This window comes from Charadrius vociferus, unplaced genomic scaffold (genome assembly GCF_000708025.1).
Source record: "Charadrius vociferus isolate BGI_N301 unplaced genomic scaffold, ASM70802v2 scaffold93, whole genome shotgun sequence".
Taxonomy (NCBI): Eukaryota; Metazoa; Chordata; class Aves; order Charadriiformes; family Charadriidae; genus Charadrius; species Charadrius vociferus.
Window position 1 is genome coordinate 575087 of NW_009647838.1, and position 27229 is coordinate 602315.

A 27229-nucleotide genomic window follows, 5' to 3' on the forward strand; every position below is an offset into this window, starting at 1 on the left:
TGCATAGTCCATTCTTGTAAACATTGACTAAAAAAATATGGATTTTCTTGTGTTTGCTTGCAATATGGCAAGAACAGTCTGAATTCAATGCATTGATTAGACACTCTTTACAAAAAAAACAGGAAAAGAGATATCCAGGTGTAGAGAGACAGCAAAAAGATGACTGCTTCTCTCCTGCGATAGATGTGTTCGCTGAGTTCAAATAAATGAATTGTGTCTTCTCCTCAAAGTAATATAAATATGGACTGGTCCTTAAGAAATGTGAGTAGAGCACCAGTTGGTAACATTTTCTTTTCTTAGTGGTCATACAAAGCATATATGCTACACAGAGTTTATGAAAATACTGAGATCAAATCCAGAACCCAGATTATTTTTCAACCTGAGAGTCCTCATGCTGGAGCACAGTTGGAAATAGCAGAGATTCTTCATCCCTGCTTACATGTGGTTTAGTTTTGATGCTGGAACTGTGTGTAGAAACATTTTTCTTCATATTCTGGTAAACCTAGAATTGGGAAGAGGAAATAAAAGACGGTATCTTCTGTTACTACTTACAGTACTTGGTAAACTGCTTTTCTCCTTGTGAAGCAGGTACTCGTAAGGTACAGCCCACCTCCTCTTGAGGAACAATCACCCTCAAACCTGCCCATTACTTCCCACAGACTCCAAAGACAATCCCGACAACTGCCTACGTGAGATGGACCTTATCCAGCCAAAAAAGCACTGGACCACAAAGGAGGATTTTTTTTCTAGGTACAGTACTTTGAAGTTGCTCATCAGTTTGCCCCTACACTTGGCAACTTCTCCCAGGCTAACAGCCTGCAGAGAGGCTCAAGCCTGCAAAGGCAGGAGTCATTCACAGCTCTCCACATCCCAAAAGGTTTGCAAGGACACTGTACTGGGAAATGGTGTCTATCCAAGACTGGATACCTAGATAGGGGGATCGGTCGTTTTGAAAGGAGTTGCTTATCCTCCCTGAGGAAGAGAACACAGTCTAGTAAGGATGGAATATGACTTCCTCAGATCCTGTTTATTATTTTGATCTTTGGGAATGATAAATGGCCTTACGTCTGTGAGGACGTGGCAGCACATACCTATGGTGGCCCCCTACAAGATCCCTGGAATGTGGCCCGGGCTCAGCTCCCCTCCCATGGCAGTTCTCAGCATCACCAAAGCCAACTACGCTGGCTCCTGCACAAGGGAAGCACATTCCCATGGCACATGCTGAGAGATTTCAGCCTTCCGGAGTCCCGGCTCAGGCAGTGGGAGAAAAGAAATCCTCATCAGGGAAGTCAGGATTCCTTCTGACAGCAGAAAAAACTTCCCCAAACTCTTACAAAGATCGCTGGGGAATAGCTCCGTAACACAATGGCACAACTGAATAGAAACCAAAAGACTATTTCACAGCTACAAAAAAAAGTGTATTTTTTTTCTTCTTTCTCTATTTACTTACTGCTCCTTCTGCCTCAGCCAGTTGACAGGCAAGAGAGGAAACCAGCCAAGAAAAAGAGGGTCTTTTTCTGGAGTCAAGGGCCCAACAGGACTGCATCACGTGATAACTGCAGGGGTAAAGAGGTGACACAGAGAACATGTTAGTTTCCATAAAGAAAATGGTAGGAAGACAATCCTTGTCTGGCTCTGGGGCTGAACCGGCTCCTTGTGGACTCCGTAGTCTTGAGGACAGTTTTCACAGTGAGTCTTTTTGTGGAATTTGACATCACAAAAATCTTTTTGAAGTTTAAACACCACCTTAGAGATTTTACAGTTTCATCAGGGACCAGTGCAGTGCCTAATTGCTAAAGCCCCTTGCAAACTTACCTGGTCAACTATTCCCTGGTATTTATAAGCCCCACAGCAATCTTTCTTGGGTGAATCTGTCAGATTCACCTATGCTGTTAACGGCATTACAGTCTCTACAATGAGAGGATGAGAATGGTACAGTGCCATAGCAAGGCACGGAGTCCCTAGGTCATCTGTGAAAATGTCTGCCAGAAGAGCTCAGACCACCTAAAGTCCTTCTCTTTCCTCCATGCTGCAGGTCTCATAGTTCCCCAACACCTTCTTTTCTCTTGTCCTCTGGTGTCCACCTCTAGGCAGTCCATCCAGGCACAGAGGCACAGGCTGAAAATCATGTGCTGAGAGCACAGGAATAGCTCCTGCCAACTCTTCCTTAGCAGGGATCTTCCTCTAAGAGGGTCCCTAGCCTCCTGGAATTGAACCCAAACTGCTAAAGCTCAATTTTAAGAAAAAAGTTTAGAGAAATTCACCAAAGATTTAGCTAATGAATATGGTATAACATAGCTTTTGCAAAATGACAAAGAAAAAGAAGTCTGTGATCTGAGAACTAGAAGTTCCTGGGAAAGGGAGGCACAATTAAATACAGGTAATGAATTAGTCCTTTCAAACACACACAACCTTTAGTGTTGATCATTTCTGCTTTAGGACAAAACCTGCGTGATCAAGCAGCCTTTTTCATAGTTAGAGAAAGATCTAACCTTCTGCGATTTTTTTTGATCGAGGTACAGTGTACAATAAATAAAAGGTCATGCAAACAGTGACCTAGTAAATATAAATTCCCATGCTGTGCATCACTCAGAAAATACACTTACACGTCTTTTGTAGCATAATACGGTCGGTCCATTTTAAATCCACTTTGTATTAATTTGTAGAAGTTTGTATCAACCTGAATACCAGGGTAGGGATTTACACCTGTGGAAAATATTGGAGGATACATGTTAATTCAGAAGCTGCCAAAACCAAGCAGTGCTCTTTTGTTGCATTACAGAACATACCCAAAGAGAATATTTCCCATAGTAATATTCCATAAGACCACACATCACTCTTCATTGTGTATGTCCTCTCGAATAAGCTTTCAGGAGCCATCCATTTAACTGGTAAACGAGCCTGTACAGACAGGAGGAAAGGAGAGCAAGTCATGCTGTGACACAGGCTTTCTAGATGTTTTACTGTAGTTCTCACTGCTTGAGTAGGATCAATTCCTGCTATGTGAAAAGCTGGGCCTCTCTTAGTAGCCCCTTTAAATTTCCCTTATAGAAAGAAGTAGGCACTTCTAAGGAGCAAATTCATCTAATCCTTTTTAGGTGACTATTCAAGGAGGAGATGAGCTCAAGCCTTGGAAGAGCCTTCTTCCCTCCTCTGACTTCCAAAGTGAGTAGCTCAGATGGAGATGTCTACCCTGTACTTCTTCAGATAGCCGGAGGACCTGGTGTACCCCACGCATACGCTATTGCCCCTACACTATTATTGTCCATAACAGTAAGCAATTCCCAGCACTTCCATCAATGGATTTCAGTGTGCTGTAGAAACGACACGGGTATCACCTCATTTACAGTGCTATCCCTACCTTGATTTGGTTAATTATAAGGGCAGGAGAAAGTGAGATTTCTGCACTGTCTGTACAGATCTCTATAAAGCTAACAAGGAATTTGAAAATGCAAAGCTTCACTTTCTTGGTTTCTTATCATTCTTACAACGGTATGAAAAATAGAGAGGACTCAGGAACTTACGTTGCCCCTGACGATGTAGTTGGAGTCGCTCACTACATCTCTGGCAAGGCCAAAGTCACATATTTTGACCACTTTTCCATGGGTCACTAGTATATTCCGGGCAGCGAGGTCCCTGTGAATGCACTTAGAAGGAAAAGATGGGTTAATGCTCTGCAGCCTTTGGTACCAGAAGGAATTAATTCCCTTGTCTCACACAGAGCTCTCTGAATTGGTACCTCCTTCCACTCAAACAGTTTGGAGAATGAGCAAGCTGGACAGTCCCCGGGTGCTCACGGCAAAGGGACAGGGCCAAAGCAGGCAGAAGTGTGCAGGCACTTCTTACTCAGGGTCATGTCTAAAACTGCAAGTCAGTCTTTGCTGTAAAGCCCTAAAAGGAGGTATAGTTCAAGACTGCCACTGTGTGGCTCTGTTCTTCAGTCTGCCTTTCATAGACTGATGTACTGATGATCTTTTCTATCTAAACGATTTGCTACCCCTTTACCATACCGATTTGGACTCAAGAAACTCCATTCCTTTGGCAACTTGATAAGAGAAACAAAGAAGGTCTTCAAAAGTGAGCACATTAAAATCCTCTTCTTCGTCCATCTGTCTGCTTGCATACTTAATTTTATCTGTAAAAAATAAACAAAAGTACAAGTTTTCCATGGGCTTCCTCACTCTGATTAATTCTACTGACTGCTGTAAGGATTTTCACGTGCTCCTACCAAGAACAACATTACAAAGACTATCTATCTTTCGCTTCCTTTGCTTAGATACAAAATAAAGAGTATATTGAGTATACTCAAATACTATGTATAGCATGACCAGGAACATATGCCTGAGGCTTTAAATGTTGTTGAATCCTTCTCCAGCAAAATTTCTTCCAGACTGACAGAAACTGGTTTCCTGTGTCACTGAGTCTAGTCTAGTTAGATCAATAATATAAATAAATACAATAATAACAGTTAAAATTACTAGAGATAACAGCAACTAAGTTCTTACCTTCCTCAGAATACAGCACAATCCCATTTGATCCAGATGCCACATTTGTGTTCTGACTTTGTGCGATTTCAAATTCATCCTCTCTGCACAGAGTCATATTCACACCGTACTTCAGAAGAGTTCCCTTCCTGGAGGGGGTGACACATTTTCAAAGGTTACTCACAGTGGATCACATAATCTTCTACACATAAACTGTTTTGCAGTGAAAAAACACGATCAGTTATTGCTATTAAAAATCTGGGCACAGACATGAGTCTTCTCAAAACTGGAAAGAGAAACAAGAGGTTGCCTCTCTTTTGCAATTCAGCGTGAAGAACACCATAAGGGGAATCAAATCTCGGCTCCTCCCAAGGCATTGCTTATTAAAGCATGTGGAGGTACATTCTCAAGAATTCAATAATTTCATCAGTTTAGAGCACAGCTGAGAATGCAGCCTAAAAAGAGACAGTCGCTTCATAAAGTGTTGCTGAATACTTTACCTAGAATTTTGGTCCAAATGGATATTGTGGTAAAAGCTGAAGTTGTGCTGCTTAAAAAGATCTGTCAGTGTCCAGTGAAACTTTTCTCTCTTGCTCCTTAAGTAGTTCAGAAGGTCCCCATAGCAACAGTATTCAAATATCAAGTAGATTGGTCCTGAAATAGTCGGAAATGTAAATGCTTCCTGCTATCTATAGCACTCTCCCCATTAAAGCTCTAATGATGCCTCATCTTGTCCCAGGACTAATCTGTATTAAACATCCCAAGCATCTTCCCTTCCTGGGTAGATAACCCGTACTGACGGGCAGGTAACGTCTACTGACTGTAATTGCAGACTGTAATGTCCCTTTGGAAAGTCTGAGTAGCTGATTTTGCCCTGTGGTACAACTCCCAAGGTGGATTGCAAATCCCTATGAAGGGACAAACATCCTTCCCCATACTAATGGCATTGAGAAGGACAGCACAGGCGATAAAGGTGAAACATATTTTCTAAATCTGACATGGTTCAAGCGAAAGATGACCCCTGCTAATTATTTTGATGGTGTGAATTGACATCCTTTGTCCTACGCCCCTTCATTTATCTGCACTACCTTGATGCTCTAGAAACATCCTTTTTTTTTTTCCATGAAGGCCACCTGAAACCAAGTGTGCTTGCTGAGAGGAACTATAGGAGGGAAAGACCTTGCAAGGGGATGTGTCTGAGTGGAGCACTGGTCAGGCCACTTGCTCAAGAAAGGAAAAACCCCTCCCATTCCCAACCAGGCAGGCTTGGAGGAAAGCCATGACAAGCCAGCAGGACCAGAGCAAATGGTCCAGGGAGAGTGGTCACACATCACCCCTGCAAAGTCTTACACTGGCATCACCACTTCTGGCTCAGAAAGACTGAATATGAATTTGTGGACATTTCTGCCAGAAGCCCCGTGTCAAGCAAGGTAGGGCACACTGTAAAGTCTCTCCGAAGATGGATGTGAAGTCTGGAGAGCCATGTAAAAGCTTCTGAACACAGGACTTGGATAAGGCTGGAAGTATCCCTGCCCCACCCTGCCAGACTGAGCAGGTCTCCCCTGCAGTTCTCCTGCTTACACCATCACACGTGCTGAGTCTTCCAGAAGCCAGTGGCAGCCTGTATAATTTCAAATTGGAATCAGCCTTTCACCTGTTGGAGCAAAGCCAGAGGAGGGCCCCAAAGATGATCAGAGGGCTGGAGCACCTCTCCTGTGAAGACAGGCTGAGAGAGTTGGGGTTGTTCAGCCTGGAGAAGAGAAGGCTCCAGGGAGACCTTATAGCAGCCTTCCAGTACCTAAAGGGGGCCTACAGGAAAGATGGGCAGGGACTCTTTAACAGGAAGTGTAGTGATAGAACTAGGGGTAACAGTTTTAAACTGAAAGAGGGTAGATATAGATTAGATATTGGGAAGAAATTCTTTACTTCAAGGGTGGTAAGGCACTGGAACAGGTTGCCCAGGGAAGCTGTGGATGCCCCATCCCTGGAGGTGTTCAAGGCCAGGCTGGATGGGCTTTGAGCAACCTGGTCTAGGGGGAGGTGTCCCTGCCCGTGGCAGGAGGGTTGGAACTAGATGATCTTTGAGGTCTCTTCCAACTCTGACCATTCTATGATTCTATGAAATCAGCTAAAACCACCACCAACAATCTATTTCTCTGCTTTCCTCTTATGCCTCAAATGTCTTTGCATGACAATATTGCTGTTGATGCAAACTAGGGAAACAAGAGTTAACGGTTATCTTTGGTCTTTCTGACCTAATAAATCTCTGTGGCAGAAAATCTGTCAAGTTTTTCAGTGGCAGCTGTTACAGTTCATGATATGGGCAAGCACTGGGTAAACCCTGCCCTTTCCTCAAGGTGATCTGTTTTTCAGCCTCTCTCCACCCGCTCCTGTTCACTGCTGGACTGGCCAGAGAGGGAGTTCTTGGGACAGGAATATCCACGTATGTTGCTTCAATTATATCACAAATCACACAATAATTAATTAGTGATAATATCTTGCCATTTTCATCTTAGTCCATCTTTCCTTAGTTCTTTCTATCTTCAGTTTATTTTTACATTCAGTCCTTTAAAAAGTTGTCTCTTTTTTCATTATTCACTTCTCTCCTCTTCTTTCTTTGTGTGTCCCCCCACCCCTGCTCTTTTTTTCAGTTTATTTTCTTTCCTGTCTGGCCTTTAGCCATTTTCCCCTTTCTTTCTCCAACCTCACTGTTTGGTGAGCCACATGATTTATAATAAAATAAAATGAAATAAAATAAAATGAAATAAAATAAAATAAAATAAAATAAAATAATCTTATGTGAACAGAATCATGCGGACACAAAGTACCTTACACCAGATAAGGTTTTCCTTTTTGCTTTAACAAAGTGGCTCATATCAATGCCATCACCACTGTAACAGGAAAATTTCGTCTCTAGACAGGCTATTGTATTACTTCATGCAAGGTTGATTAGAAAGCATTTCTGTACACATGCGTGGCCTTAACTTTGATTTCATTTCATCTTCATCTTCTTTTGGGCCAGTTGGGCCAAGACAGGATTCAGGGGTGAAAAAGGGAACAGCAGCCTAAGGAACAGGTCATTAATTATGGCTTGGATGTTTTTAATACTGCTTTCAGTAATCAATTTTTGATACTTCTTTTCTGTTCAGGAGTCCTCGTTAGTCTGAACATTTTAATTGGTACCTTTCCACAAGTTACCTGACACAGTACAAGCTCCTAGTAGGTTCACAATATTTTCATGGCTTCCAATGTGAGTCATCATTTTCAGCTCAGACATTAGAGCATCTTTTTCTGAAGCATCAGGTTTTTCTGTAAAAGTAACACAGACTTGGAAATCTCCAGCAAAGAACTGAAAATGTAAATGGTTGTGATGCCTTGTCACATTTCAAATTAATTGGACTGACAGTACATTTGGAAACATCCTAACAATTTTTGTACAGTATAAAAAGATTTAGCTAAAGGTGGAAAATAAATGTGTGTGTGAGTGCGTATCATTTGAATACTTGGGAAAGCAGTCATAAAATGTTAATATTTGTCATTTTTATAGGCTGACAAGGAATGCCCGCAGCTTATTAAGGTGTTCACAAGCACAGAAAAAATGGCAGTCAACCCTGTTGGAGAGAAATGCTAAGAGAAAAAAATGCCTCAACAGCTATATGGCACACAAAGAGTTGTGATCCAACAGCTAAGAGAGCCACCCTGTGTTTCAGTAATAGCTTTTCAGCAAGCATTTGGTCCTCCTGATCTCAGTGAACTGAGGACATGAACAAAAATGATCAGGATGAACATCCATGAAGACAACAGCAAAGGAGAGGACCAAGGAAGCGTGAAGCTGATGCACACGTGCAGGTAGGGGACAAAGAGCTGGACACGGCGGAGCTGGCAGGAAGGGACTGTGTGGGCACACAGGTGAGCAGGATGCTGGCGCTGCTGCCAATGTGAAGCTTATCCCGTCGTGTATCAACAGGGTTGTGGCACTGGGGACCCAGTGAGGCAGTCCTCTTCCTCTGCCTGCTGCCAGGGAGGCTCACCTCTGGACACTGCTTTTATGAAGGGTCAAGACAGTTTGGAGAGAGGCCAGAACAAAGCAGCAAGGAGGATTAGAGGTTTAAGAAGTCTGACCCATAAGGAGGGATGGAAAGAAATTGCTTTGTGTCATCAAGAAGAAAAGACTACAGGAAGGTGTGCTGGAAGTTTTACAAGTAAGCAAACTCAGATGCAGGAGGTGAAGGGAGTGCAACAGCTGGACAGCGCTACAAGGAAAGGGGATCTTACTCCAAAGTCCACAGAGTCACCAACGTGACCAGCAAGTTAATCCGCACTATGAATTTACATTCGTCCTCTTTAGAGCAGAGCAGCTCCACCCTTCCCCACACAACGCAGATTTGTGGTGTGTAGGACAAAAGGCAGGAAGAAGGCACTTCAGCAGTACCTTTCCAAACTGAAAGAGGATTTTGAAAACATTTTGAAAGGATTTTGAAACCAAGCATTTGTGAGGTGTAACTGCTCCAAGTGTGTATATAAAGGGATTTCCAACACCGTTTCTGCTTTGGAGCCGCTAGAATACTTCACTGCTTGCGAAAGGCACCCAGAGTTAGTACTGTACCTTTTAGCATTTTGACTGCAACCTGGACTGAATCTCCCGCACTGCTAATTCCATAAGCTGTCGCATTCACCACTTTCCCAAAAGCCCCAGAACCAAGGACCTGTCCTACAAGACACAATATGCCAATATTATTTGTAGCTGCTATGCCGCAGGCTACTGCTCCAGCATTGTGGGTTGCCTTGTGGACTGCTCACCAAATTCCAGATTTTCCCTGGGAAATTCCCATTTGAGATCATATTCAAATTCTCTGAAGTCGATGTAGATGTATTCGTTATCCGATGGGCCTATCATCTGAATCATTTGCAACTGGCTTTCATATCTAAATTGCTTTGGAAGGAAAAAAAAAAGCGGAATAAGTCTTAGAGAAGAAGAAACAGCCTGGTAGGATCATAAGAAGAAGGGGCAGGTATTTATGTGTGCTTTTACCTTTTTGTATTTATGATAAACGAACACAAACAAAAAAGCGATCAATAGGAGGAAAAATCCAACAGAGACATAGAATGCAGCATTGTCCGGGGGGGAAGAAACAGCTCCTGCAACTTTAAGAGATACATATTACTACCCAGTGAATCAGAGCTCATGTGTACAGTTAAAGGTGCAAGGAGAATCCACGGTGGCTTGGTCAGTTCTGCCAGTTTGCAGTCCTCTCACGCCTGAGCTCCCTCTGCGTGGGGAATGAGGTGGAGCCACGTGCAAAGCAAGGAGCTGGGCAGGAGGCTTAAGTGCTGGCTAATCCTGATACCTGTTTTCATTCAAAAGAAATGCTACACCAATTAATAAATCTAAGTGCATGGAGTTGTTGGTGTGATCCATGGATTGGACAATGTGAACACAAACAGGAATAAACAATTCCTCATCATGTCTCCCTTCTCTCCCTATGCCTTCCCCCCAAGCAATGTATGTCAGATACTGAAGCACCAGTTATCAATGGATGGACCACAGAGAACCTACTTGGACCATTGCTCTGCTGCTCAGGCAGGAACTCTCTTAACAAGTCAAGACCATACTATAAGGCGCTGGTGGGTAGGTGAGTGTTACATGAAACCTACCCTCATATTCTGGTAGTTTCTGAGAGCATAAGTGTTATATTACTTTCTATTGTAATTTCAGCATAAATGCTCAAACTCTTACCAGTGGTCACAGCTTCTGCCAGCTATAGTCAAAAGCAGCGAACAGCTTGTTTATCCACAACAAAGGAAATCTCAGTACTGCAAATATCTGAGTGCTTCAAAACACTTCCCAGGTGCCACAGCATGTTCCCTGTAATGGAAATATTCTGCCCTATGGAATGTATACGGTGTTACAAGTATAAAGTGCATGGGCAAACAATCATATTGACTTCCTTGTTCAACAAGGAAAGAATCTCTCATGCCCTCGACAAGAAGACAGACTGCACACCAGTTCCCAAACCAGGGCTTAGCCTTCTGCCACCTGCCTACAGCAGTTTAAGAAGGTCTCTCCCCTGGTACTCACTCCTGCTTCCCAGACAGGGACTGTCCCTTGAGTGGGTCTGCTGGCTCAGTCATGCTCTTGCTTGGGCATGCAATGACCTCCTTGGGGTGAGGAGAGCTCCCATGGGCTTTTGGGGCAGCACCGCAGTGACCTCCAGGAGAGGAACAAAAGCCAACACCTGCCACCAGCTACCAAAGTGGCTTCAGCTCTTCCTAAAGCAGATGCCTCCAGGTTTCAGGTAGGGATTACTAAGATGAAATAAAAAAGCAGACCCCAACATTGCCATGGCTCCATCCTGCACTTCCTATTTGTGTGAAATTTCTGCTCATTTTATGAGGAAAGCTGCTGCTTTGGGACAAGAGAAAAGAGACATGTGCCTCCCATTCACCCACTGTGTCCCACATTGTATACAGACAGCGCTTGTGTTTTACCTGCAATGCCATTGCACGGTCAGCCGTTTAGCCACATAAAAAATACACTAAGTTCTACCACGCCAGCTTTGATTGAGAAAACCTGTGCTAAAGCACTGGTTTATGGTACCTGACAGGTTAATGAAATTCTTGTCGCAGGTTGAACCGACAGAATTGTTTGCACAGCACTCAATGGAGAAGGTTGTTGCTGTCTCCTTTACATCTAGAGTACTGCTTGAAATCCATGACCCCAGGGATCTCCTCTCTGGCAAGAAGTTGTGAATCCCCTCAGTGATTTCTTCTGTACAGCTGAAAAAGAAAGCAGACCAGTTTTGATTTTTGGCTCATGGTGGCATTTTCCGAGGGAGAAGGTGAGATATTTCAAAACATGTCTTTCATCTGTGTTGGAAGGGAGGGAGGGATAGATGGGCTTCTTTTTTATTTGTCACTGTTAGAGTGAGGCTTCAGAGCAGTTGCCAGTCTAATTTTTTGGTGATGGACACAGCAGGGCCAGTGGGGGGTGAACTGGGCTCCCTACCTCCTATGCTGGGCTCACTCTCACGCTCCACCACTGCCCTGGCAGGACATCTGCACCCCCTGACCTCCAGGACCTCCACCAATTTCACAGCTGACATGACCCCTACTACCACATCTATTCCCACTGGTTTCACCTTTACCTCAAACACTCAAACCACTGAGTAGCTCCAAATGAGCCACCACTAAAACAATAAATACAAAATGAACCCACAGTAAAAGTTCTAACTCCTTTCCCTGAAGGTATGTGATTTCAACCACGAAGTTTCTCTCACTCAAGACGGAGAACATCCACCCTGTATTAATGACTTATTTAAGACCTGGTATGTAGAAAGAGGGAACGTTACACTCAAGGGAAAGGAAGCCCACACAGATAATTTTGACTTTTAGCTTTTCTATCATTCATCAACTTACTGTGTAATTTGCTGTCCACATAAATAAATGAGGAGATAAGTAAATAAATAAAATCTGTTCAGCTCCACACATGTGGCTTCTACATGTGGAAGTTCCCAAGAAAAGAAATGTCACAGCATTTTCTTTCCAGAAAGCTGTTTTAAGGGGTATTTTAAACTCACTAGCTGGCTGTTTTCTTTCCTCTTCCATTTCTGCACAAACAGATTGATGTTAGGAAGCCTTTTCAGAGATACAGGTGAGAAAATGGTTCTAGAAATTTTTTTTATATGTAGCTAAAATACTTAGAGTTTTATCCACAATCTTCCAAAAGATAATCTGACCCAGTACTCCTCTGCACTGTGGGATTATTAGTTCTTTGGCACATCTAAAATAAAAAACTGCAGAGTTCATAAAACAGCTCAAAGCTGTTTCAGCATCTCCTGAAATTTTAGGGCCTGACTCATTGCCCTAAATAAATAGAGGAAATGGAAACACTCTCACTAACTTTACTGGAAACACTCTCACTGACTTTACTGGCTTTGGTTACAGGTCACCATAACATCTGTATTAACCAAAGCTTAACCAATTAATCAAGCCCGTATTAACCAATGTATTCCCTGAATGCCCTCAAACTTTGGCAGGCCAAGAGAAAAACTTAGATTGGACTTGATAACTACCTAACTGTTGATATAAACCCAGTGGGGTTTGTTTCAGTGTAAAGAGCCTGAGATACAGATCTTCATAAAGTTCATTTGATGCCAATGAAAAAATTGAAAAATTTCACTAGTTTTGGTGATCTGGTTCCCTTGGAGTGAGCCACCACGTCCCCTTGTACAGATGGTCGAGAGTGCATTTTACACTTAGTTTTCTACAGGCCCACCTTCATTTAACCAAGGATAGCTCAGGTATGGTCTTTGCAATGAATCAAAAAGAGGGGAAGTTATTTACTTGGATGAGTTCAGTTCAGGACAGTTCCTCCAAACCCAGGATGCGGCAGGGTAGCTATCAGCAACGCAGGAGATCTGCTTGAACAACACCTGCATCATTACTTCAGGCTTTCCTGGAACAAGATAACACAAGACAATTTCTGTCAGCACCTCAGTGACCAAAACCTTTACGTTTATGTGCCAATGCTACATCTGCCGAGACCAAGATCTGCTTCTGTGTTTTCAAAATAGCCCACCCGCGTGCCACGGTGAGAGCTGGGTGCAGCCCTCAGTCCTCCTCCTTCCTCTGGCCCCGTGCCTCGGTTCTGCGGGATGGCAGTGTGGGCAAGGCAAGGGGACCAGCCACTTCTCTGTACGGGCACAGACCACACCAAAGCAGTGGCAGAGCCAAAATTAGGAGTCTTGACTTCTGCTTTTCTGGCTCAGAGCAAGCAGTCAGCCCCAGGACTCTCCTGACACCATAGTTCTGGGCGTCCAGCCCATACAAAATGTGCACGGAGGATCCTTGTATAAATAATATATAATAAATAATGATCCCTAACCTAGAGCAAGGTTGAGATGGCATGGTCACACAGTAAAACTGAGATAACCGAGAGCACCAGGCAAGCCTGTGCGTGTGTGCGAACTGTGGGCAGGGGCGCAGGAGGCAGTGCAGCCCTAATGTATGTGTCACACCCCAAAGGGTCTCCAGACTAACTGCATCAACTCATAAATGACATTATGAAAAAAAAAATGGCATAAAAATACCATAGAAAGCTAACACCTAATGAGGATAAGTGTTTCCTCTCACTGTGTATCTCATGTGGTCTCTACAGCAGTCACGTATATTCTGGCTCTGTAGAGTTAGAATATGGTCACGGTATTCCACAGAGCTCCTAGGCTTTGTGGTTTTCTTAAGAAGTATTAATTTTCTCAGTACATGACTAATTTCTCATATTCTGTCCTCTCTGTTTACAGCACACTAAAGGGAAGAGAAAAGAATTAATAACTTCCTCCTCCTTCCTCTGTTCTCCAGCCCTGACCAACACAAGAAACATGACCCACAAGCCGCCGGCATCTTTCTCCGACCCAGTGCTTGGATTTCAGCAGTGCAGCGCAGTGTGAAGAGCATCACATTTTTGCCTTGCGCTCCTCCATTTTTAACAATAAATCTATGTAAATGAAATAGGGAATACCAAGGGAAAAGCAACATATTAGCTCCATTTGCCAAACCTTCCCGGGGATAGTTTTCTCACTTACTTCTCACATAGAGAGTGAATTTTTTTGTCATGACTGTATCATCATTTTCAGCATAAAATACGTATATTCCAGACTGGTGCTGATGGTTGCAGAACTTTGATGAAATGCTGTGGAGCAAAGAAAAAACAGGAAAAGGACAAAAGACTGACTTAAAAGAGATTTAAAACGTAGTCAGGACTCATATATACGACTGAAACAATTCAGCATCTTCTATTGAGGAACCCAGACTAAATTCGTTTTCATTAGAGAATACAAACCCCAGAATGTAACTGTTTTGATAAGAGGCTATTTTTTTCCTGCAGTATTGGTTTCATTCTGCCATTTTCCTCATAGTTCCTGGAGTGCATCTGGGCTGTCAGGCTGTGATTTTGTTACCACTCCATTGGAAGACAAGGTATATAACACATCCTGGCACAGATGCTAAGACCTACAAAAGATCAAACTCTCTACACTCCAAAGGATTTTGATGGGAGTCTCTAGCTGATATGATAAGCAGTATTAGGAAATAACAATGACAGCTAGGATCATATGAGATAAACCTCTCCAAATGGAAAGATCTGACAGAAACTCAGAAATGAATTCATCATCAGAAGTTCATTATCAATGAGACAAAGCACCAGCCATCAAGATATTTCTGTAGGAGGAAGACCAGCCTTCCACTAACCCCTATGGTCGTGGCAGCAAACCGAGACACAAACCATGCTGGAAATAGCTTGTGATAATGGAAATGGTGAGAGAGGGCTCTAACAAGTCTCTGGGCAGAAGCTAACGCAGGACTGCAGAGACTTACAGATTCCTGCATGACTGACCTGTTGAATCACTGGTTTATGGGACATGGGATGAGGTAGGGAGATGAGAATATATAATCTTACAGAGATGGCATCCTATTTCTGTCTTTTTGACCAGGTTATTGATGTCAGGATGGCTGTCATTTAAATGGCAGCTATAGCCACTCACCAATGTTGGAAGAGCATTTAAGAAAATCCCTTCTTAGGTTTAGTTGCTGGCATTTTGGGGGCAGATGATTTAGCAGAGTGCTCAAGGAAAACTGGGTGGGACGGCCCCAACTCAACTTTAGTGGTAAAGGCAAGCAGGCACATCAGGGAGTTTGAAGCAGACAGAAAAACATCAGCATATACCGGTGATTTGCAAAGTAAGAGAAAACAGTAATTAGCTTGGAACAAGAAATCTAGATAACTAAAACCAGGGTGTTAAGCAAGATTCTAAGACACTAAGAGCAAGATACTATGAACTAAGACACCAAGTATCACCTTGCAATTCTAAAGCAAGAAAACTCACAGTGAAGCCACTGGCAATTTTGCCTTTTGACTAAGGCAACACCTCCTTATAGTTATTGACCTTTGAATGTCTTAATCTGAAATGGTCTTAAAGATGTCCCTGAACTCAGGGACTTTTTAAAATCAAACCCCTTTTAAGCTACCTCAAAATGGGTACCGAAGGCAGGAGAAACCACAAATCATTTGTTGCTTTTGAAATCCTACGTCTGGAGGATTAAATCCTAATGAAATAATGAGAAAATAATTAAATAAGGGTGTCTTTGATACCTGAAAATAGAAGGGGATGTGAGATAAATATAAATTTAACAGAGGTCATTCTGTGTATGAAAATTCATTTGCTCTTGGGAGGGAAGTGAAAACGAGCAGTGTGCTAAAACAGAGAGATAACAAAAGCAAATGAAAAATGGAAATTCTGAAGGAATCTCTGAAAGCACGTAAGGGCACTGACAGGAGAGATGAATCCTTGGGACTTGAAATTAAAATATAAAGAAGGGGACAGAGTTAATTAATAACATTTAATATGATCTATAATCAGGAGGAACAATTTGATAAGGAAATGGCAGAAAAAATATAGAAAAACAGGAAATGAAAAAGGATATGAAAGGAATAAAGTAGAAGTGTTGCGAGACGGGATTACACAGAAGTCAACTAAAATATGCAAAGTTAGATTCACAATACGTTAAGGTATGCGATGACCTTTCTTGTTTTGTTTTGAGAAACCACCTGCTTTAAAATCGCATTGAAATCCTCAGTGCTACAGCTTGTAGGCAGAATCTCCTGACCTCCCTACCCCTTGCTGCTTCTGGGGACTTCAAACTGAATGAAATATCTACTCCTACTCTTTTTCCTTAGGTGGGACGTGCTTATCCAATGCTAGTGTTCAATCAAAACTGGATAGCTGTGGGGAATGCTTGTACAGAAGGTGGCACTTATCAGATGAATTAATCACCAAATTCAGGTATTTTTTCCTCAATTGTATTTTTCCATAAAATAAATGGAATGATAAGTAAATGCAAAGTATAACTGCCTAAAATGAAAATTAAGTAAAAATATTTAATCAACAGCATAGTCATATGAATCAATGAGTTATCTGCTGAAGCAGCCTCCAGGCCAAGCTCCAGTGATGCTTGGGGTGGTGAGGCAGCCGCGGCCATCGCCGTGGCCGGCACAGTGCTGGTTGAGGCTGAGCCAGCCCAGGATGCACTGCTCCAGGGACTCGGGCTGGACTTTCCCGCGTCCGGCAGGTGGTGATCGGCACTCAGCAACCGCCACTGGCTGCAAAGGCTATCTGAAGTGACTCATAAATCCCAGGCCACCAGCAGCTGTACCTTACCGATTAATGAGAGTTACCTAAGCTATTCCAAGAGTTCTCAAAATTGTTATTGTTGGCCCAGTCCATAGCAGCTTCTTCTTATCTGGATTGAATTTACACCAGTTGTCAATCACCCAAGCAAAACTGACTCCTACTCTTACAAGCAGAGAGAAGAGGTCCATACCAGCTGCAAAGCAAATCAACTCGGCATTATCAGCTGGAGGGAGGTACCTATTGGACAAGGATGAGCAAATGCTCATGGGTGTCCCCTGAGACCTCATTTCCAAAATCAGTCTTGACCACAAAGAACAGATCTGCCTAGCCCGTGTCAGGCATTGCAGATTAGTCACCAACACCCACCCAAGGCTATCAAAGTTTGCTGACAGCCCTCCCTTTATCAGCAGGGACAGAGTTCCTGTGGCCATTGCCAGGAGATGACAACTTACTAATCTGAACTGAGCTATCTCTGAACCTCATGAAGGTCTGACTCCAACATACCATCTGATGCAGATGAAAAGGCCAGTCTGTTGCAAAGATGACTCGACACGCTAGCAGATAAAATCGAGTGTACCAAAATACTAAGCAAAGAAATAATAAAAAGTGTAATCAAGGCTGTGACACAGTTTTATGCAGATGCTAAAAAAGTTTTAAAGAATACAAAAAAAACAGTGCAGCTGCATTAACTCCTGCCTAGGTCCTGCTTGGTTTTAAAGTTAAAACTTTAAAAGAGCCCCTTGGCTTTATTTTCACTGAGGTGAATAAGAGCTGTTACCTTGAAAGCCACGGGACTACTCTGAAAGCAACTCTGAAGGAAATTAGATAATGTTATCAAGAAATTAGAAAGCCTAGGGAATGGAGAAAACATTAGCCTTAAACAGGATTCATGCCAGAACTTCATTGTAGGAAATAACAGAAAAGGTAGATAACTAACAGGTTTATTCAAAACATGTTTTGCAGCAGTGGAAGAATACATGACCTGGGTAATGAGCAGAACGGTATGTTTCTGTGGCACAGGCAGAGCCGAACAGATCTATCGGCAGCCTGGGAAACTACAGAGCCCTGGACTTGATTTAAGCAGTTTGAAAGACACTGGGAACATCATCAAGAACAGGATGACAAAAGGGGAACATGTAGAACTTGTGATCCAGAATGAAAACTGCAACAGATCTGTAACTGAGAAATTATGTCAGAGTGAAAGGGAATGGCAAAATGCATATAAAATAAAAGGTTGCTAGATGCATAATTTAGCAAAGGTTTTATTATAATGTGGAGAATAAATTGATTCTAGAAGGTATCTACATGAACTGCTGTTGAAAGCCAAAATAATGTTTAAGTGCCTTTTGTTCACATGGCTTCATCATGTGGTCCATCCACATTTTAAAAACACAAAGAGAGTACAAAACATGGACAGTAAGCAGTCCAGGTGAGATATAAAGAGGAAACATTATTATTATATCAAATTATTCCAAAATATTCAAGTACCTGCGTCCATCCACACTGTAACTTTGTTCACATGGAAAGGTTTTTTGGGAAAATAGCCACATGCATCTAACTGGTGGATATGCTGTAAAGTTAACTTCGAAGCAAAACTCTTCCTCACCAATTTCAAAGTCTTCTTTAGAGTTGGTTATATTTATAAATCCCTTTTCTGGAGGAAAAAACAAAGAAGAAAATATCAATATGATATTACAAACCTGGACTGCTTAATGAAAGAATTTTGACATCTGTATGTTTTTCATTTTGGTTATTGCAAGCAAAAAAAAGCACCACGTTACATCACAAAAGGCATCCTGTTAATCAAAATAAGATAATGCTTTAAAATAGTATTGAAATGATGTCACTGTGTTCAGCTGCAGGCAAATGATCTGAGCCTGCTGAAGTTGCTTATTGGCCAGACCAGAGCCCTTCCAAAATGGTCCAACATTTCTCCCCCATCCGTCCTACAGAGCCACAGGGCCAACAACGCCATTCTTTATTTGGTTTGGTTTAGGTGTGTGTTCCACATGTTAACAGCCGCATCTTCTGGCTTTCCTGTAGCAGGGAACAAAACCAGGTGGCACCACCGGCATAACCAGATGCTGATAGTAGCTGTTTCTCCTTCCTTGAAATGAGCTGAATATTTTGCAAATGAGTCTTGTAGCTGCTCCTTTATTTCTCCATCTAAATCAGACATATTTGATGCAAGACAACAGCAACATTAAAAAGTGTTTTGAAGATGTGCGTGAACCATGAGCTGCTGGTACTTGTCCTGGTAGGGTGGGATTAGTTTCACCTAGTGGAGTTGTCTGAAGTTCAGTGACCCCCTAAGCTACTCGCCTGGACCTCTGATAAACTCAGTGGAATGAGACAGGCATGTCCAGATGTATCCCATCCTAATATAGAAGATATCAAAGATACAGAACTGCTTCTGGAAATACTTGTTTCTTGACACTGACTGCTGAAGGAGACAAAGTCATTGCTGGGGCTAGATGTCTCATGAAGTGAAATGAATCCCACCTAAGGAGACTGAACAGCAGACACACGTGGGAGGAGGCTGTCCCACAGGCATCAGTGGGGCTGGGATCAGCTCTGTAAAAATCAACAGAATCACATACATTGCAAGAGATCTCTGGAGACGTCTAGTCCAGCTCCTGCTCAGAGCGGGTCCAACTAGATGAGGTTGCTCAGAACCATGTCCAAATGGGTATCTCCAAAGAATTAGACTCTGCAACCTCTGGGAAACTTGTGCCACTGTTTAATCAGCCACATGGTGAAAAACTGCACTGTAGAAATATTGCTGGACTGGGTTTTTCCTTTTGAGTGTTTTTCTTCTGGTTGTAACCCTATATTCTGCTTGGCATGTTTTATCTCTGTCTAGCTTACTGGTTTTAAAAATACTATCTGGAAACTCCCACATAAACCACAAAAATTTCAGTATTTTAAAACAAGAAGCAATTCCTTTCATGATTGTTCTCTTAGTTTTTGATATTAAAGGTTTATTGGTTTTATAAACTGGTCCTTCATATTTTAAATGATCTTTTGGACCTCATCCTTCCAGGCAGAAGGTCACCTCTGTATGTACTGTTAACACCACCACCAGCCAAGAGTAAAGGCTTTCTCCAGAGTGCATACAAGGACCTTGCAGCAGGCTATGCCATTTCTCTGGAAAACAACTCAGAAAAAGTGTCTTTCTTGAAGGGAAAAGAAAATAGAACATTATTGCTTGACTTATAATTTTTTTGGCAGATTTAAATGTATTATTATTCAGTGATGACAGAGAGGTGAGATGAAATTCCTGAGACTGTAATCAAAGCTTTCAAGTCTCTGTATTTATCCTATTTGTTTATTTGTTGCTTTAAACCTAATGTGCGTTGCAAAATAGCATCAAGATTGCGTAGTGTTAAAAATTCTTTATTCGACACTGGTAGAAATTGAGCTTAAGAACTGCAGAAACAAAGAGCCTTGCAGCTGCAGTTGTTGGCACAATCTCTGTTGTGTTTTAAGGTGGCCCAAGCACCCTGCCTGACCTGCCCAGCTACACGAGATGGGATAAGTTCATGAAGTGTCAATTAGCAAAGAGCAAACCATAGCTGTGTTCTGGCTGCAAGGCGTTATTAGAGATGAGAAGACCACCCATCAATGTAGTTATGCTGGCCAGAGTCCCCAGGCAATGCAGTACGTGCCAACCAAATCAGTTTTCTCTTGGTCAAGTTACATCACACCCATTCCCAGTGTAGCTGCGGGTGCTGACTCACGCACGGGGATGGTTTAAAGGTAGGATACTGCTCATTTCAGAAACTGCTACCCTATGACACAGACAGCTGAGTGAAATCTGTATCTGTACCACAGTTGAAATTGAACTTGGGATGGTATCACAAATTCACAATGGTGGTCATTAACACATTGGGCTAAAGGCTGGGGTGGATCAGAAGCACAGGATGTCCCTGTATAACCGTGGAGGGCACAGCTCTTAGCTAGGTATCACAACACCCCACCCCCCTTTAATCTGCTGTGTAAGTAAACAAACAGATTTTTTCATCAGCAAAGCCAATAAGGCCTCAGAAGTTTTGTTGGCATAAGGGGTATTAAGGAAGACACGGATAATCATCGTAGCTTGGTATACTCCAGTCAAAAAGACCTCTCTCAGAAATACAGCCTTCCAGGGACAGTGACCCAAATATCCTCTGCTAATGTGACACATACTCACACCTGATAGTTTATGGATTCAAGAAGCCCCTGTTTCTGAACTGGGCACGAATACTGAGAAAGAAGAGGATCTTGCCTTACCTTTACACTGCCCTCTCACCCCTACATTCCTGTTTACTAAGAAGATGTGTGTAGAAAAAAGGCCCAGGTGTCATACTCAGTTATTGTAAATGATGACAGAACTTTCTGCTCAGTGGTAGGCAGAAGCTGAAAAGAGGATATTGCACTGGAGAAGTCATTTCTGAAGAGACTGGGGTAAGTATTCTCACTTCCTACCGTTCCTAGCTTAGGTGTTGTCAACTCAGAGAGCAAGTACATCTAAGGTCAAACGCGTGGTGAGTGCTTCAGAGCACCTTGTTCTCAGGGCTATGGACTCCAACTCCATGCACACCGGTCAGAAAACAACTCCCAGTGCCTACTCCAGCAGCATGGTCCTAACTACAGCTTTCCTTTTTACACCTTATTTCCAGACTTATGCCTGTTTGTATATTATCTCTGTCTGAGAAACAAGGTTTGCAGTTGAAGCTGTTCTGGACTAACTCCAACACCACTGGCTTTTGCATCAACATGTTGCTTAAATAGAATGAGTTTTCCTTTAGTATGCTTTAGCTTTTTTACATTTTCAGGCCTTGTGTAGCTTGGTGTTAGGAGGAGGGTTCCCTTCAGTGCCTGGAAAGCAGGAGACACGCAGAACAAACAATAACGCTGGAGCAGTTGTCTCTCTAGTTTCAGGTTTTCCTTCAGATTCATCACAGCTGCAGCAGCGCTTCCGCAGGGCAGTCTGCCAGCTCTGTCAGCACTCACTATTCATCATCTCTCTGGGCTTACATTCTCCATCAACACAAAAGTTTTCATTTCGTTTCTCCTACCAGTTCCACAGCTTTCAGAGCTAAAATTCTTCCCCAGATTTACTTTCCCATAAAAAATTCGGCAAACTCAAATGGCCACTTGTCAGTCACTCCCCCTCAGAAGAGGAAACGGTTGTTTCTTGTTTGTTCTGGGTTTTGAGTGGGAGAGCCCACTACCAAGAACCTCCCAACTGTTCGATGCCTTCCTGACAGACCCAGGTCAGGCCTGGTACAGATTTTCTATCTGCTTATTTCTGTATAACAGCAGCAAGCACCTGAAGGGACCATAAGAAACAGCAGAGCAGAGGGCACAAGAACCTCTGTCTTACCTCCCCACCGCCAAAGATGCAGCAAAGGTGGGGTGGAGGTGCCGTACATGAGTGAAGAGAGATGGAGTGGGAGCGAGTGGTGAGGAGGCGGCTGAGGCCATGGCTGCAGCTTTTCAAAACCAATACTGGAGTCACAACAGGACGTTTCTGTCTCACATTAGTTGACACTAGTCACTGGTCGTTCCGGACCAGGTAGACATGTAGTCATGTAGATCAGACCTCGAAACAGTGCCATTTCATTTCACTTCTAAAAGCACTGTCATTTAATGGGAATCAATAGAAAAGCAATATAAAGACAAGATTGATTATCTTCCGATACTGGAATTACTCAGTTCAGATTAATCTCGTGGCTTTCCTGGACTGCCAGTAACTGCAAACAGACTTTTTCCTTAGAAAAGGAAGTATGAACATACGCTACATACCTGCAAGCAAAGAACCATTGCATAGAAAATAAAGCAAATCAACCAACCAAGGATAAGATTAACGCTGGGGAGGGGGTTGGAATTACCTAAAACTGTAACCAAAGCAGTTTGATTCGGATGAACTGTAGAAGAACAGGTATAATGTCCACTATCGCTTCTTCCTGCCGCTGAAGCAAATGCATACTGGATCCGAATTGCTGAGCGATCTGTTTGATATTCTAATCCTTCAAACTGGCGGTCCTGGTTTTCAATAGAGATTCCCATTTAATCAGTTGATAGTGCCCAATATTACCTATTTTAAAATATGCCCTGTCTTCTTACCTGTTCAACTTCTTTGTTTTCAAAAGATAATTTTATTCCAAATTTATAATTTCGGTAAACAGCTCTGCATCTGATCAGCAATGGTTCCCCAACTTTAAGAAGTAATTCAGGCAAAGGTGCTACTTGTCTTTCATTTAAATCTACAAAATCAAAACATAGTCACTGAAACGATCATCACTTTGCCTGGAAAAAATGCTCAATTAGATCAACATTTTTTCTGCTAATACTGTATAGACATCCATTATTACATTGTAATGCTAACTAGAATTTGGAAAAATTACTCGTTAATCATGAAATTTGATGGACTTAGATGTCTCAAACCAAATTTTTTGATAATTTACAACTACAGAGCACAGTTCAGCAAAGAGTTTAGCTCAGATCAGGTTTATTTAAAAAAACAGACAAACTAATCTGAATTTATATATTAATTTATAATTATTTATAGAATACTTTGAAGAGTGTTTCACTGCAACACAGTCCTAAAAGCACACAGAGAAAGATAATAGATGTTTAGAAAATGTAGAAGAGCAAGACAGTTTTTACAGAGACCACAAATAGCTAGTAGAATTTAGGGTTTAAACGTGAGATAGAGCAATCATATTCACTGTTAGCTTGTTCCAGTGATTACAAACAAGTAGCTTAGCCCAGAAAAGAGTACTCAGATGAGTAGTGCAACTAACTTCAGTGGCAGGATCCAGCTCGTGTGGAAGTAAACCTTAGAGGAACGTTACCTATTGTAAAGAGGCTGGTGCATTCTCTGCCCAGGTCATTAACTGCACAGCACCATATATAAGTTTGAAATAATTCATGTTGTACCTTCTGTATGCCACCTATTTCCCCAGTTTCTTCATGCCTTTTATCAGGGCAACTGCAATTACAAGCACAATTATTCATTGACTCATTTGGTTAACCTCAAGCAAATAAATCTGATAAATCTCCTAGCCATGAGAATATGCAAACAATAGTGGGAAAACTGGATCTTACATAGTTGAATAAAAAGGAACTAGGAAAGGTGAAGATAAGAAAATAAAAATGTTACAGCCTAGGCAGAAATATGAGCTAAAATGATCTGATTATGCTCAAACTTGCTTACAGACAGGTAATGCTGTAACTAAAATCTGGACGAGAGTGAAATTATAGAGGTTGAGCTTTCACACCACATCTCTGAATTCCTGGTGGTGGGAGCTGCTGCAAGTCCAGTGGCTGTTATGAGACCCAGATCCCAAACTGCCACACTGCAGAGAAAGGTGTTATTCCCACTGTTAATAGAATCAACTTTATATATTAATAGAATGGGAAAAAAAAAAATCATTTATCTTGGAAAACTACGATCCCTTGTAACATCTTCCCAGCTCTAATGCACTCATATTTCCAAAAAATGTGAAAAAGTAGAGGGAAACGAGATACCTTTGATTTGCTCTGGTGACATCAAAATACTAGAAACTGGAATAACTTTTTTCAAGCCAAGAGCTGAAATTTTCCAGAAGAGCACAATAGCCAAAATTGCTAAGAAAAATGTGTTGCAGCACTCCAAAAGCGTATCATGCAGACACAGGTTTTCAACCAGCACGTGGGTGTGCAACCTGGCAGTGCCTGTCTCCAAAAATCCTGACCCAAAAGCTCTTCAGTTGTCATAGAATCATAGAATGGTCAGAGTTGGAAGAGACCTCAAAGATCATCTAGTTCCACCCCCCCTGCCATGGGCAGGGACCCTCACTACCCTCGGAGTAAAGAATTTCTTCCTAATATCTAATCTAAATCTACCCTCTTCCAGTTTAAAACCATTACCCCTCGTCCCATCACTACACTCCCTGTTAGAGTCCCTCCCCAGCTCTTCTGTAGGCCCCCTTTAGGTACTGGAAGGCTGTTATAAGGTCTCCTTGGAGCCTTGTCTTCTCCAGGCTGAACAACCCCAACTCTCTCAGCCTGTCTTCACAGGAGAGGTGCTCCAGCCCTCTGATCATCTTTGTGGCCCTCCTCTGGACCTGCTGGTTTCCTCTGACATAGAATCATAGAATGGTTAGAATTGGAAGGGACCTCAAAGATCACTTCCAGGGATGGGGCATCCACAGCTTCCCTGGGCAACCTGTTCCAGTGCCTCACCACCCTCAGAGTAAAGAATTTCTTCCTAATATCTAATCTAAATCTACCCTCTTTCAATTTAAAACCGTTATCCCTCATCCTATCACTACAGTCTCTGATAAAAGAGTCCCTCCCCATTTTTCCTGCAGACCCCCTTTAAGTACTGGAAGGCTGCTAGAAGGCAGTAGACATTCACTCTAGAGATTCAACATACATATAAACATGCACCATACCTCTTTTCAGGTGTTTTGCAAAATATCCACTCCACAGAGGGCTGAGGGTAGCCCTCAGATATGCACTCAATAGCATCCAATTTTTCCCTTTTCCTGAAATAGGGTTTGCCTGGTTTCTCTGTCAAAAATCATGCAAATATTTAGGAATGCTGAAATAATTTTGAAACAGTGTTTTGCTCATTTCATAGCGCTTGAAGTTACAGAGCTGTAAGTTATTTCAGGAGGTTTCAACACTGAGGGAACAGATTCTGCCCTAGGGATATTGTGGGTTGGTCTCAAGAACTTTTCAGCCTTGATTGCTAAATCAGAGGATAATCTTGAGACTGATACTGAAAGGTGCTAATTTGCTGTGGTTGTTATTCATTTCACTGGGCAGGAGCACAGACACCTTGCAAAATCACATCCCAAGCCCGTGGCTTTGGTGGAGTATCTGTTGGGACTACAAAGTCTCTACACAAAATGGGATCGTTTCATGTTACTCAGTCAGATCAGACAGATGATGGAAAAACAATGGGTGATAATGACTTCTGATAACCAGCAGACTTCTCTATCCTATATCTGTAACCCAGGGGGAAAAGGTTCCTAGACAACTCCCAGTCCCCTGAACCCAGTCAGATGCAGACCTGGACTGAGCACAAAAATTTAGTGCATTAAAACCACTAAGGATTTGACTCAAAATAAAAAACACCGAGTCTGGTTTTAGGTCATCTCACAATGAAATCACAGCTTCAACAAAGAGGGGCATTTTCTTTAGAGCCACACTGCCACTGCCTGCAAGGTGACATGGTAAGGTGAAACTAATACTTCTGGCTTTTTAATTTCTTTCTTCATTTATCTCTTACAGGCTGGGCCTAGGTTTTTTTCACCTATAGAGATTCACATCTCAGTTGAAGGGTTCAAATCTAGCCTGGGGGATTTTATGAGAGATGTAATTATGATATTAGATTCGCAGGAGCAAAGAGAATGCAATCTAAGCAATTGATATGGAAAAGATCTTTATCGAGACTCTTTCGAACTACTCTTGCTTGCACAGGTAATAACATTTTTTACCTCTAAAGCCTAATTGATATAGTAGAGAAGGTAATTTTTAATTAAAAATTTAATACCCTGTCCCCTCAAAGAAGCTGTTAAAATTATAATTGAGATATGCAATAGGCCTTCAAATAAACCAAGGAGAGACTGGAGGTGACATTTGTCGCTCTGAGAGAGAAAAAAATCAAACAGAAGAAAAACAAATAAAGAAGAAATAAAAAATGTTGATTAGTCACAGTTTATTAAAAACAAGGCAAGTAATAATGCGTGTTATTAGGCTTGTCTCTAGAAGGGTTTGATGATAACTTTGCCAGTCTTAGCTGTTTGGATTGACATTTTGCTTTCTTTTCTTTGACATTTCTTTTACATTTTTTAATCTTATCTTTCAATTTGGCCCTTTCCAGACAAAATAATATGGTATTTCTCTTCTGTTACCATGTCAAACCCATGTCAATGTGTTTTTTTTTTTTTTTCAGATGTTCTTGGACACCCTTGCTTGGAAACAGAAGCTTGAACTTTGTTGCCTTTGCATCAGAGATGTCTCTTGTGTGGTCCTTGAGAAAATTCCATCAAATCTGCTCCCACTGTGAGCCTTTCAAAAAGTTGCACCTCGCATTTAACATCATGAGCATTTAACAGCAGTTAAGATCTCAGCTTCTCGGGCACCCTTGTGCTGAGCAGCTGCAGTACTGATGTGCTTTGCCCTAAAATCCAATAAACAAGTAAAGGCTGGCACTGAAAAGGGGACCTTGATGCTTCTTGCTGCCCACAGAATTGCGAAAGGAAAAGCCGTGAGAGAAGTGCAAAGAGACCCAGCACAGGCGGAGAAGTGGCAGAGCGGGACAAGGCATGACTTTGGAGCACCAGAGATCAGAATATAAAAGGGACGTCCTGATCTGGTGCAGATAACAGCCCAGCCAGAGACACTGAGAATAAATAGGTTAAGATGCAAGCAAACAAATCTAGCCCATGAACTTTGAGAGCATACAAAAGCCACCCTCGATTTGCCTCTTTTGGCACAGAGGGGAATCTCACATATGGGAGAAGAGGGCTGCTGCGCATTTACATCTTTATTTGTTCATTTGCATGGTTTATTGACCAG

General features: G+C 42.2%; 1 protein-coding gene across 1 annotated transcript in view; it reads right to left on the reverse strand.

Annotated features, from left to right (window-relative positions):
• Positions 1–367: 367 nt before the first annotated feature.
• FLT3 (fms-related tyrosine kinase 3) overlaps positions 368–27229 on the reverse strand; it is a 31830-nt gene continuing 4968 nt past the window's right edge. The window contains exons 5-24 of the mRNA XM_009882844.1: positions 25096–25213; positions 23512–23648; positions 22781–22920; positions 22546–22699; positions 18158–18323; positions 14066–14172; positions 12828–12939; positions 11083–11261; positions 9517–9629; positions 9285–9417; positions 9091–9195; positions 7683–7793; positions 4985–5138; positions 4506–4633; positions 4011–4135; positions 3525–3647; positions 2790–2901; positions 2607–2706; positions 1451–1556; positions 368–502 (exon numbers count right to left, since the gene is read on the reverse strand). Coding sequence (XP_009881146.1) covers positions 368–502; positions 1451–1556; positions 2607–2706; positions 2790–2901; positions 3525–3647; positions 4011–4135; positions 4506–4633; positions 4985–5138; positions 7683–7793; positions 9091–9195; positions 9285–9417; positions 9517–9629; positions 11083–11261; positions 12828–12939; positions 14066–14172; positions 18158–18323; positions 22546–22699; positions 22781–22920; positions 23512–23648; positions 25096–25213 — 2558 coding nt within the window. The remainder of the gene's footprint in view (positions 503–1450; positions 1557–2606; positions 2707–2789; positions 2902–3524; positions 3648–4010; positions 4136–4505; positions 4634–4984; positions 5139–7682; positions 7794–9090; positions 9196–9284; positions 9418–9516; positions 9630–11082; positions 11262–12827; positions 12940–14065; positions 14173–18157; positions 18324–22545; positions 22700–22780; positions 22921–23511; positions 23649–25095; positions 25214–27229) is intronic.